General features: G+C 36.2%; 1 protein-coding gene across 10 annotated transcripts in view; it reads right to left on the reverse strand.

Moving 5' to 3' along the window:
* Window positions 1-13,612, reverse strand: part of BLTP1 (bridge-like lipid transfer protein family member 1) — a 212,266-nt gene that overhangs the window by 116,048 nt on the left and 82,606 nt on the right. For all 10 annotated transcript variants that reach the window (XM_047855118.1, XM_047855120.1, XM_047855121.1 and 7 more), the window contains 3 exons: window positions 13,417-13,545; window positions 5,943-6,062; window positions 4,973-5,253 (listed from right to left, as the gene is read on the reverse strand). In XM_047855118.1, the coding sequence (XP_047711074.1) occupies window positions 4,973-5,253; window positions 5,943-6,062; window positions 13,417-13,545 (530 nt within the window). The remainder of the gene's footprint in view (window positions 1-4,972; window positions 5,254-5,942; window positions 6,063-13,416; window positions 13,546-13,612) is intronic.

A 13,612-nucleotide genomic window follows, 5' to 3' on the forward strand; every position in this document is an offset into this window, starting at 1 on the left:
AATTTGAGGTATTACTGCAATTAAATGTTATCAAACGCAAATCACTTCTCCATTATAAAGTATTAAGATTCAGTCACTAAGCAAATTATTTTAAGCACTATCAAAATAAAAGATCTTACATATTCCACACGCAGTTTTTACCTCATTTGTGTAGCAAAAAGCTTAGCAAAATGCATGGATTTGTAGTCATCTAGACATGGGTTCTAATTCCAGTGGTGCCACTTAATAACTCTAGGATTTTGGACATGTTAGTTAACAATTTCTGAGCCTCAGTTTCCTCAACTGTAAAATTATGGTCTGATATACCTAATAAGACTGTTTTGAAGATTAAATGGTATAACATATGTAAAGCTCCTGATATAAAACCTGGAATACAGAAGTTGCATAACAAATGTAAGCTCCCTTTCCTTACCTTTATTATAGTTCAGTGCACTAGTTCTTAAACTTTAGCTTGCATTTGAATCACCTAAAGGACTTATCACAATATGGGGAGCAGGGCACCACCCCCAGAGTTTCTGAATGAAGTCTGGTAAGGTCTTATTATATAAATTTCTAACAAGTTCCAAGGACACACTGGTGGTGGTGGTTTGGGAAGTATACTTTTCAAAAACACTGACCTAAAGAAACTAATGACCTTTGTGTCCAGCAACTTCTCCAATTATATGAAAAAATAATATATCTAGGCCCCAAAACTCCTGGGAATCAAATATACACAAAGGCAGCCAGCCAAAGCTGAAGATCAGTGAGTTACCTCTGATACCTACATGGTAGGAGAGGCAATTACCAATATGCCTAAACATGCCTACCTGTTCTTGCTGGGTATGCCAAGAATGTGAAGCTCTGACCAGGCCACTTCTCAGGGATGTACTAGCAGTAAACAACCTTAAGAGATGAGGTAATGTCTCATCCTGAAATAGAGCAGGCTTGCTTCCACTTACTACAAAAGTGGTAAAGGGCCACCTGGGTGAGCCAGTCAGTTAAGCGCTAGACTCTTGATTTCAGCTCAGTACATGATCCCACGGTTGTGAGATCGAGCCCGCATCAGGCACAGAGCCTGCTTGGGATTCTCTCTCTCCCTCTGTCTCTACCCCTCCCCCACTCACACACGCACGCTCTCTCTCAAAATAAATAAATAAACGTAAATAAGTTTTTCTTATGCAATGTATGGGGCAATATGACACACTGAGAAGTTATTTGTTGTTTATCATTTATCTGAAATTCAATTTAAAAAAAAAATTTTTTTTAACGTTTTTATTTATTTTTGGGAGAGAGACAGAGCATGAACGGGGGAGGGGCAGAGAGAGAGGGAGACACAGAATGGGAAGCAGGCTCCAGGCTCTGAGCTGTCAACACAGAGCCCGACGCGAGGCTCAAACTCACAGACCGCGAGATCATGACCTGAGCTGAAGTCGGATGCTTAACCAACTGAGCCACCCAGGCACCCCTGAAATTCAAATTTAACTGGGCTTCCTGTATTTCATCTGGAAACCCTACTTTGAGGGCACAGAGAACCAATGCAAGCACATAGGACTCTGGCTAGTGCTTTTGCTGTAAGTAATAAAGTCCTTTGTCTCTGGCCAGAGGTCTTGTGTTTTCTGCCAGCACCCATGAAACTGTGGTAGGCTAACTTGTTAGCTTGCAAGTAGGATAAAATCCCAGACTCTTCACAATAATTAACCAATCAGTGCACGGAAACCAATCTAAATGGTTGGATTTACTGGAACACCTGGAACCTGAATCACATGATGCCACCTCCTTAGCTTCATCAGCACCTTGTTCTACCATCTCAGCTAATTAGATGCAAGCACTTTGTTCACATTAACTGGCTTCCTGAGAAATAATTATCAAAGAAATCAAAGTTTTTAAAACAATATTCTCCACACATGAGCTTCCATACTCACTTTTATAAAATGTCAGGATCTTAAAGTAACTTAAAAGATAAATGTAACCTCAATAAAAACCTCAAAAATTTTTTTAAGTAAAAAAAATAGTTCTTTGGGAAAATTAATAGATAAAAATACCTAAACATTTGTGATTAAATGGAAAAATAAATGTGTATTAGGTGTGAATTTTTCTGTATTTGAGAAGATATTTGCAGAAAAATCCAGATAGAGTTAAAAAAAAAGATAAGAAAAAAATAAGAAAATACAGGTGCCAAGGGATTACTAGCAAAAGAAATACTTTCTCAAATTAGTAAAAGAATTACAAAGGGGAAAACTGACATATTTTAATATACAAAAATTAAAATCTGTAGGGGCGCCTGGGTGGCGCAGTTGGTTGAGCGTCCGACTTCAGTCAGGTCACAATCTCGCGGTCTGTGAGTTCGAGCCCCGCGTCAGGCTCTGGGCTGATGGCTCAGAGCCTGGAGCCTGTTTCCGATTCTGTGTCTCCCTCTCTCTCTGCCCCTCCCCCGTTCATGCTCTGTCTCTCTCTGTCCCAAAAATAAATAAACGTTGAAAAAAAAAATTAAAAAAAAAAATTAAAATCTGTAATATTAAAAAAATTAAAAATGAAACAAATTGCAAAATATTAGCAACAGGAACTATTAAAAGGATGGTAATCTATAAAGAGCTCTTAAAAATTTTTAAGAAATACAATATGCCAATAAATAAATAGACATAGAATAATAATGTGCAATTTACAAATGAGGAAATAAAAACAGCCAATAAATACATGAAAAAAAGTGTAAATCTCAGAAATAAAGAAATGCAAAATAAAACAAACAGATACCACGTTTTAATTCTCATCAAACACTTAAAGGGCAGCAAAGATGCAGTGAGACAGAGATGCTCCTAAAAGCCACTGGGAATATAAACTGAAATAATCTTTCTGGGAAGTAATTTGGGAAGGCATATCAAAAGGGACCATCACATCTCTTGCTAAAGAAACTATTTAAAGGGAATTAGGGGTGCCTGGGTGGCTCTTGATCTGGGTTCAGGTCATGATCTCACAGTTTGTGAGATCGAGCCCCACATCATCTTAGCGCAGCTGTCAGCCCAGAGCTGGGATTCTGTCTCCCTTTCTCTCTGCCCATCCCCTGTGCTCTCAGGCTGTCTCTCTCTAAAATAAACAAACATTAAAAAGATAGTTAAAAAAATAAAAGGAATTTAAAGACCATGTGAGAAAAGATTTTATGTGCAAAACGTTCCTCTATTATTTAAAATGATAAATTTAGAAACACTATCTACATTTAATATAACAAGGGCAATGGCTAAATAAAGTACAATTTATCTTTCTAATTGTGTATTATCATTTATTTGAAAGGAACTTTATAAAATTTTCTATTATTTGGGCAGATGGTTAGGGTGTAAGTTTAATACAACATGCTGAATTTTAAAATATAAATACAAGATGATCTCAAGTGTAAGAAAGATACACTAAAAATACGGGTAAGAAATATGACAAATTCAGTGTGATAAAGTTATGGAAATTATTTCCCTCTATTTCGGAATAGTTTCCTCTATTTTAAAAACAAGCTCGGGGTGCCTGGGTGGCTCAGTTAGTTAAGCGTCTGACTTCAGCTCAGGTCACCATCACACAGTTCGTGGACTGCAGCCCCACATCGGGCTCTGTGCTGACAGCACCAAGCCTGCTTGGATCCTGTCTCTCTCTCTCTCTCTCTCTCTCTTTGTTCCTTCCCTGATTTCTCTCTCTCTCTCTCAAAAATAAACATTTTTTAAAAAAATTTAATAAAATAAAAATAAATAAGCTCGTATTAACTTTATAATGGCAGAGCTAGGGATGGAAAATTTAACCTGGTGTTTTATTTTTTATTTTTTTATTTTTTTTAATTTTATTTTTTATTTTTTTTAATTTACATCCAAATTAGTTAGCATACAGTGCAACAATGATTTCAGGAGTAGATTCCCTAGTGCCCCTTACCCATTTAGCCCATCCCCCCTCCCACAACCCCTCCAGTAACCCTCAGTTTGTTCTCCACATTTGTGAGTCTCTTCTGTTTTGTCCCCCTCCCTGTTTTTATATTATTTTTGTTTCCCTTCCCTTATGTTCATCTGTTTTGTATCTTAAAGTCCTCATAGTAGTGAAGTCATATGATTTTTGTCTTTCTCTGACTAATTTCACTTAGCATAATACCCTCCAGTTCCATCCACCTAGTTGCAAATGGCAAGATTTCACTCTTTTTAATTGCCAAGTAATACTCCATTGTATATATATACCACATCATCTTTATCCATTCATCCATCGATGGACATTTGGGCTGTTTCCATACTTTGGCTATTGTTGATAGTGCTGCTATAAACACGGGGGTGCATGTGTCCCTTCAAAACAGCACACCTGTATCCCTTGGATAAATACTTAGTAGTGCAATTGCTGGGTTGTAGGGTAGTTCTATTTTTAATTTTTTGAGGAACCTCCATACTGTTTTCCAGAGTGGCTGCACCAGCTTGCATTCCCATGTCCTGGTATTTTAAATGGACATGAGTCAGTAAGAGGCTCTGGCAACTTTTTGAATGGCAGATAAAATTATTTCTTAACAACCATTCCTTAGGAATTAGGTCCCATATTTTTTTTTTAGTCTCCCCTGCAGTCATGAGGGCCCATAAAAGGAATTTTGTAGAGTACACAGTGATAGCAATGATGTTTTCTAGAAATGATGAATTGGAAGTGGATGGCTGTCATGGGAAAGAAAGGAGGATAGTGCTCTATAAAATGCTATTTGGGAACCAATAGTTTAAACTCATTTCACTGCTAATACACATAGTATGAGCTTAGAAATACATTAAAAAACAATGTTATTTCGAGCAACCACACAATTACCACAGATGAGATATATAATGTATTTACTTAAGTATCAAATTCTTATATATTCACTGAGGTGTACCCGGCACAAGCATATTTTGTCTTTATATAAAATATTCTTATTCCATTCCTAACAGTAGAATTTGCTCTATAATTATAGGCTAATTTTCATCTGAGCTTGGGACTATTACCATCCTTAAATTTAACTTACCTCTTAGTTCTGGCATCATGAGTTTCTAAGAAATGTCTTTGGGCCTCATGTTTAGAATGATGATCTGCAGCTAATGCAATATCAACAGTAATGAGTCCTAAATTGGCTGACCCAGCTTCAAGCCAATAGGCCCTCCGTAGCACTGCAGGCTGAAGTCCAACTCTGGAATTATTTAACTGTTCAATGTACTGTCTCACTTGAAAATCCTGAATTGCAGCACTTATTCCTTCCCCAACCGACTGATTGTGGAGATTACAGTTCGCAACTCGAATTGCACCCATCTAAATTGAATGAAGAGAATGAAATAAAACTGTGGTCTCCATACTCTTAATCAACTTAGAATAAACTATAGAATAGGCAATTATTTCAAACTGCATGAAAGACAGAAGAAGAAAAAGAAGGGAAACAGAAAAGATAAATGCAACAGAATGAAAATAGACATTCAATTAAAAACAAAAAAGAGGATAAAAGGAAAAGAACATAAGTCCAAAGGAAAACAAAAGAGAGAAGGAGGAAAGAAAAGTTATAAGGGTAGGAAGTAATAAAAATTACAGACTCTTAATAAGGCTTAATTTTAAGCAGTAACCCATAAAGCAGAGGTGGCAAATAGATGTTTGCAAGAGCCAGGCAGGATATAAATATATAATACCTAAAGGCACTTAAAATCAAATCTTTTAAAAACACTGCCAATTTAATCCCTGCCATAAAAGCAAGCTACACGTTTACATCTCTTCCATAAAGCAAGGTCATGATAATTCAGTTAGAGTGAAATAGGTGAAAGAAAGTATGCCTTAAGAAACACACCAGAAGAGAACACGGACAGGCAAAACACCAAGAGCTATCTCCTGGGATTCTGTAGTGTTTTGTGAGATGGCAAATTATAAATGTGTGTTCTAGTTCAAGAAATGGAGGTATGGTTTGGTAAAAAGGAAAAAGAACTACACTAGCCAAGAAATAGACAAATGTGTACCTTTAGATTTGTAGCACAGCCATGCTCCACAATATAAATATCTGCTCCATCTACTGCTAAACGAGTCATAGTATATTTCAAATCATCTGAAGTTGGACAAGGCCCAGGAATACAGCTCAACTAAAATGGAAATGAAATGAGTATTAATTTTTCACCATTGATTCACCATTTAGATACTTATTAAATAAAATTCTGGCTACATGTGTATTTTTAAAAAGTAGTCAATTAAATTTCATTTTTTATAATGATAAATGAAATCATCAGTGATTAAAGTCTTGCCAATTAGAAACTAATCATAAGTAAGCATGTACCATTTCCATTCAAATGGGCAAATAGCTGGTCTAAATGGACAGAATACATATATAACTTATTATTGAAACTCACATAGTCAAAGTAAATTGATAAGTAATAAGTGTCACCGGATTATAAGAACTGTACAGCAGTTTAAAATTGTAAGATTTTCTTATGAGTACTCTATATTATACACACACAACACACACACACACACACAATCTTCTTTTTAGAAATATGTCAACTGTAAATTTTATTATGACGTCTAGAATAATCCACAGAAATTTAACATTGCTATACTCCTTTTTTATTTTTAATTTTTTTTAATGTTTATTTATTTTTGAGACAGAGAGAGACAGAGCATCAACAGGGGAGGGTCAGAGAGAGAGGGAGACACAGAATCTGAAGCACGCTCCAGGCTCTGAGCTGTCAGCACAGAGCCCGACGCAGAGCTCAACTCACGGACCGTGAGATCGTGACCTGAGCTGAAGTCGGACGCTTAACCGACTGAGCCACCCAGGTGCCCCAACATTGCTTTACTCCTAAAACAGATTTGGTCATGGTTAGGTTGGAAGAAAACATACATATCACCTACTTCAATGAACTTCTTGCGGGAAATGGCAGCACTGAGTAAATTATTGGCTCAATAACATGCAATTGCTCATTAGAGGCAGTGCTAGGACTAGAACACAGGTGTCTTGTCTTATAATCAGTTTTCTATAATAATAAGGCATACCTTAGAGATATTGCGGGTTGGGATCCAGACCACCGCAATAAAGCAAATATCGCAATAAAGTAAGTCAAATAAATTTTTTGTGGCTAAAATCAAAAACACAAGAAACAGCAAGTATTGGCCAGGATGTGTAGAAAAAACACTGTTGGCAGGAATGCAAACTGGTGCAGCCACTATGGAAGACAGTATAGAGGTTGCTGAAAAAATGAAAAATAGAGCTATCCTATGATCCAGTAATTGCACTACTGGGTATTTACTCAAAGAATATGAAAACACTAATTCGAAAGGATATATGCACCACTATGTTTATTGCACCATTATTTATAATAGCCAAATTATGGCTATTATATATATTATATTATATTATATTATAGTATATTATATTATATTATATTATATTATATTATATATATAATTATATATCATATTATGGCTATGGTGTGTGTGTGTGTGTATACAATGGAATATTAGCATAAAAATAGAATGAAATCTTGCCATTTGCAACAACATGGATGGATCTAGAGAGTAAAATGCTAAGCAAAATAAGCCAGTTGGAGAAAGACAAATACCATATGATTTCACTTATATGTGGAATTTAAGAAACAAATGAACAAAAGGAAAAAGAGAGAAAACAAAAAGAGATCAACTAGGGGCGCCTGGGTGGCACAGTCGGTTAAGCGTCCGACTTCAGCCAGGTCACGGATCTCGTGGTCCGTGAGTTTGAGCCCCGCGTCAGGCTCTGGGCTGATGGCTCGGAGCCTGGAGCCTGTTTCCAATTCTGTGTCTCCCTCTCTCGCTGACCCTCCCCCATTCATGCTCTGTCCCTCTCTGTCCCAAAAATAAATAAACGTTAAAAAAAAAAATTAAAAAAAAAAAAGAAGAGACTCAACTATAGAGAATAAACAGATGGTTACTAGAGAAGCAGTGGGGGGGGGGGGGGGCGCTGAATAGGCAAAGGGGATTAAGGGTATTCTTGATAAGTACTGAGGAATATATGGAATTGCTGAATCACTACACTGTATACCTGAAATTAATATAATACTACATGTTTTTATAGTGGAATTAAAATAAAAATTAAAAATATTATTAAAGATAAAAAATAATTTTTTTGGTTTCCTAGTGCACATAAAAATTACATTTACACTATTTACTATAGTCTAAATGTGCCACAGCATATGAATAGGAAATTCGTACATGACTTTATTGCTAAAAAATGCTAATCATCATCTGAGCTTTCAGCAAGTCATAATTACTGATCATAGATCACTGTAACAAATATAGTAATGACAAAGTCTGAAATATTGCAAGAATTACCCAAATGTGACACAGATGGAATACACATTCTTCTTGAGTGCACATGGAACATTCTCCAGAATAGATCACGTACTGGGACACAAATCAGCCCTCAACAAGTACAAAAAGATTGAGAGCATTCCATGCATATTTTCAGACCACACGGTGATGAAACTCTAAATGAACCATAAGAAAAAATCTGGAAAGACAACAAATAATTGGAGACTAAAGAACATCCTACTAAAGAATGAATGTGTTAACCAAGAAGTTAAAGAGAAAATTAAAAAGTACATAGAAGCCAAAGAAAATAATAATACTAGAGCACAAAACCTCTGGGAAACAGCAAAGGCAGTCATAAGAGGGAAGTATATAGCAATCCAGGCCTTCTTAGAGAAGGAAGAAAGGTCTCAGATACACAACTGAACCTTACACCTTAAAGAGCTGGAAAAAGAACAGCATAACCAGCAGAAGATGGGAAATAATAAAGATTAGAGCAAAAATCAAAGCTATTGAAATAAAAAAAACAAAAACAAAAAAACAGTAGAACAAATAAATGAAACCATGAGCTGGTTCTTTAAAACAATTAACAAAATTAATAAGCCCCTAGCTAGTTTGATCAGAAAGGAGGAGGAGAGATCACAATCAACACTGCAGAAATACAAACAATAATAAGAGAATACTATGAGCAATCATATGCCAATAAACTGAGTAATCTGGAAGAAATGGACTAATTCCTAGAAACATATAAACTACCAAAACTGAAACAGGAAGAATGGATATTTGAACAGACCCATAACCAGTAAAAACACTGGATTAGTAATCAAAAATCTCCCAAAAAAAACAAGAGCCCAGGGCCGCATGGCTTTCCTGGGGAATTCTACCAAATCTTTAAAGAAGCATTAACTCCTATTCTTTTGAAGCTGTTTCAAAAAATAGAAATGGAGGGGCGCCTGGGTGGCTCAGTCGGTTGAGCGGCCGACTTCGGCTCAGGTCATGATCTCGCAATTTGTGAGTTCGAGCCCCGCGTCGGGCTCTGTGCTGACAGCTCGGAGCCTGGAGCCTGTTTCGGATTCTGTGTCTCCCTCTCTCTGCCCCTCCCCCATTCATGTTGTCTCTCTCTGTCTCAAAAATAAATAAACGTTAAAAAAAAATAAAAAAAAAAATAGAAATGGAAGGAAAACTTCCAAACTCATTCTATGAGGTCAGCATTACATTCATTCCAAAACCAAAGACCCCGCTAAAAAGAAGAACTACAAACCAATTTCCCTGATGAACATGAATGCAAAAGTTATCCACAAAATACTAGCAACCAGATCCAACAATCTACTGAAGGAATTATTCACCACAATCAAGTGGGATTTATACCTGGGAAGCAGGGCTGGTTCAATATCCACAAACAATCAATGTGGTACATCACACCAATAAAAGAAGGACGAGAACCACATGATCCTCTCAATAGATTCAGAGAAAGCATTTGACAAAATACAGCATCCTTTCTTGATAAAAACCCTCAAGAAAGTATGAATAAGAAGGTCATACCTCAAAATCATAAAAGCCATATATGAAAGACCCAACACTAATATCATCCTCAATGGGGAAACACTGAGAGCTTTCCCCCTAAGGTCAGGAACATCACAGGATGTCCACTCTCACTACTGTAATTCAACATAGTATTGGAAGTCCTAGCTTCAGCAATCAGACAACACAAAGGAAGAAATTAAAAGGCATCCAAATAGGCAAAGAGGAAGTCAAACTTTCACTCTTCATAGAGGACATGATACTCTATATGGGAAACCCAAAAGATTCCACCAAAAAGCTCCTAGAACTGATCCGTGAATTCAGCAAAGTCACAGGATATAAAACAATGCACAGAAATTGGTTGCATTTCTATACACCAATAATGAAGCAACAGGAGAGAAATCAAAGAATCGATCCCATTTACAATTGTACCAAAAACCATAAAATACCTGGGAATAAACCTAACAAAAGAGGTAAGAAACCTATACACTGAAAACTATAGAAAGCTTATGAAAGAAATTGAAGAAGACACAAAAAACAAAATGGAAAAATATTCCGTGCTCATGGATTGGAAGAACAAATATTGTGGAAATGTCAATACTACCCAAAGCAATCTACACATTCAATGCAATACCTACCAAAATAACACCAGCATTCTTCACAGAGCTAGAACAAACAAGCCTAAAATTTGTATGGAACCAGAAAAGACCCCGAATAGCCAAAGCAATCCTGAAAAAGATAACCAAAGCTGGAGGCATCACAATCCTGGATTTCAAGATGTATTGCAAAGCTGTAATCATCAAGACAGTATGGTACTGTCACAAGAATAGACACTCAGATCAATGGAACAGAACAGAGAACCCAGAAGTGGACCCACAAACGTATGGCCAACTAATCTTTGACAATGCAGGAAAGAATATCCAATGGAATAAAGACAATCTCTCCAGCCAATGGTGTTCAGAAAATTGGACAGTGACATGCAGAAAAATGAACCTGGACCACTTTCTTACACCATACACAAAAATAAACTCAAAATGGATGAAAGACCTAAATGTAAGACAGGAAGCCATCAAAATACTAGAGGAGAAAGCAGGCAAAAACCTCTCTGACCTTGGCTGAAGCAACTTCTTAATATGTCTCTGGAGCCAAGGGAAACAAAAGCAAAAATGAACTACTGGGACCTCAACAAGATAAAAAGCTTCTGCACAGCGAAGGAAACAATCAGAAAAACTAAAAGGCAACCGACAGAATGGGAGAAGACATTTGCAAACGACATATCAGATAAAGCGTTAGCATCCAAAATCTATAAACAACTTATCAAACTCAACAGCCAAAAAACAAATAACCCAGTGAAGAAATGGGCAAAAGACATGAATAAACACTTCTCCAAAGAAGACATCCAGATGGCCAAATGACACATGAAAAAATGTTCAACATCACTCATCATCAGGGAAATACAAAGCAAAACCACAATGAGATACCACCTTACACCTGTCAGAATGGCTAACATTAACAACACAGGCAACAACAGATGTTGGCGAGGATGCAGAGAGGATCTCTTTTGTACTGCTGGTGGGAATGCAAACTGGTGCAGCTACTCTGGAAAACAGTATGGAGGTTCCTCAAAGAATTAAACACAGAACTATGTTCTATGTTCTATGACCCAGCAACTGCAGTACTAGGTATTTATCCAAGGGATACAGGTGTGCTGTTTCAAGGGGGCACATGCAATGCTTATAGCAGCACTATCAACAATAGCCAAAGTATGGAAAAAGCCCAAATGTCCATTGACAGATGAATGGATAAAGAAGATGTGGTATATATATATATATATATATATATATATATATATATATATATATACACATACATACACTGGAGTATTACTTGGCAATCAAAAAGAATGAAATCTTGCCATTTGCAACAACATGGATGGAACTAGAGGGTATTATGCTAAGTGAAATAAGTCCGAGAAAGACAAATATCACAGGATTTCACTCATATGTGGAATTTAAGATACAGAACAGATGAACATAAGGGAAGGAAAGCAAAAATAACATAAAATCAGGGACAGGGACAAAGCATAAGAGACTTAAATACAGAGAACTGAGGGTTGCTGGAGGGGTTGTGGGTGGGGTGATTGGCTAAATGGGTAAGGGGCATTAAGGAAGATACCTGTTGGGAGAAGCACTGGATGTTATACATAGGGAATAAATCACTGGATTCTACTCCTGAAATCATTATTGCACTATAGGCTAACTAACTTAGATATAAATTTAAAAATTAAAAAAAAATACACTGCAAAATAAAATTTGTAACATTAAAAAGAAAAAAAAATGTGACACAGAGACACAAAGTAAGCAAATGCTGCTGGAAAAATGGCATTGATAGATGTGCCTCACACAGGATTGTCACAAACCTTCAATGTGTAAAAACAAAACAAAACAAAAAACCCCATAGTATACGTGAAATGCAATAAAAGGTGTGTATGTTCCCTCCATACAAAACAGACCTAAAAATACCTGATCTGAAATGACAGAAAGCACACCAATGGTTGCATGGAATAATGAATAGCTGATAGCAAAGGGACCCAAGGTAATTTTCTAAGGTGATACAAATGTTCTAGGTCTTCACTGATGGTAATGGTTATACCCTTATAGATAAAATATGTATCAAAACTCCAACTGTACAACTTAAAAAGGGTTAATTTATTGTATGTAAATTATGCCTCATTAAAGTTGATTCTTAAAGATTTTAATGCAGCATAAAAGCTCTGAGTCTTTAAAAAAACAAAAACAAAACAAAACAAAACAAAACAAAAAGGGAGGAGGAGAAGCCTGCAAGATGTGTGAATTATCCATAAGGTACTAATTTGTTGACACATAACTGAGGATTCCCTGAATCCTGGCAATGTGTTTTACAGCAAGAAAAAAATAATTTTATCGCCAGTTACAATGGTTTCCTTTATTGTTGGGAGTAAGCATAGGTTATAGATTTTTAGGAGGATGAATCAAAGCAGGATGAATTGTTTTCAATTCACACTATTGTAGTGGCAAACAGTGTGTATAACAAAAGAAAAAAAAGGAAATAAATACACGGAAGAAACTAGAAACAAAAACTAAACTGTTAACGATAGTTAGCTCTGTTATAGGATTAGGGTAAATTTTTTTTTTTTTTTAAACTGCCATGTTTTCTTGGCAAATGCCAGCATTGCTAGCCACCTTATAGAGGAACAGGTATAACAGGTATATTAACAGTCATATAAACAAGGTCATGTAAGGAATTTAACCTTCCTCTTGCTTCAGTTTCTTAATCTTCTACATAAATATATGGCCATAACTGAAAGAGTGTAATAATGCAAGAAAACAGGAGTTTATCGTAAAAATTTAAGAGGTTAGATACAATTTTTATATCACCATTTATTTGTGAATTTGTTTTAATAATTACCTCATATGTTAGATGCTTACAACTAAATAACAACTGGCTACAAATCTGCAAAATAATTTCATTAATTGAGAAAACTGAACTATGATGTTTACTTTATGGCCATGTGCATTTGATTTAAAGCTGATACGTCAATCTTTCATTTAAAAAAATCCATAAATGTTTACAATACTGCTAACATATTTGTTAACATACCTTGGATTCACAGAACCGACGGTCAATTCCATGCTGACATATTATTACTGATTTGGGTCTTTCCAGCTCATACTCCCGACATACCACATGAAAAACAAATGTCTGTCCCCACTCCAAGAGACAAGCCAGCTACAAAATAAGCAGTGACAGGTTGACAGCAGTGTTAGCAATCTAAACAAGTGTTCACAGTTCTAAA

The sequence above is a fragment of the Prionailurus viverrinus genome, chromosome B1 (genome assembly GCF_022837055.1).
Source record: "Prionailurus viverrinus isolate Anna chromosome B1, UM_Priviv_1.0, whole genome shotgun sequence".
Lineage (NCBI taxonomy): Eukaryota > Metazoa > Chordata > Mammalia > Carnivora > Felidae > Prionailurus > Prionailurus viverrinus.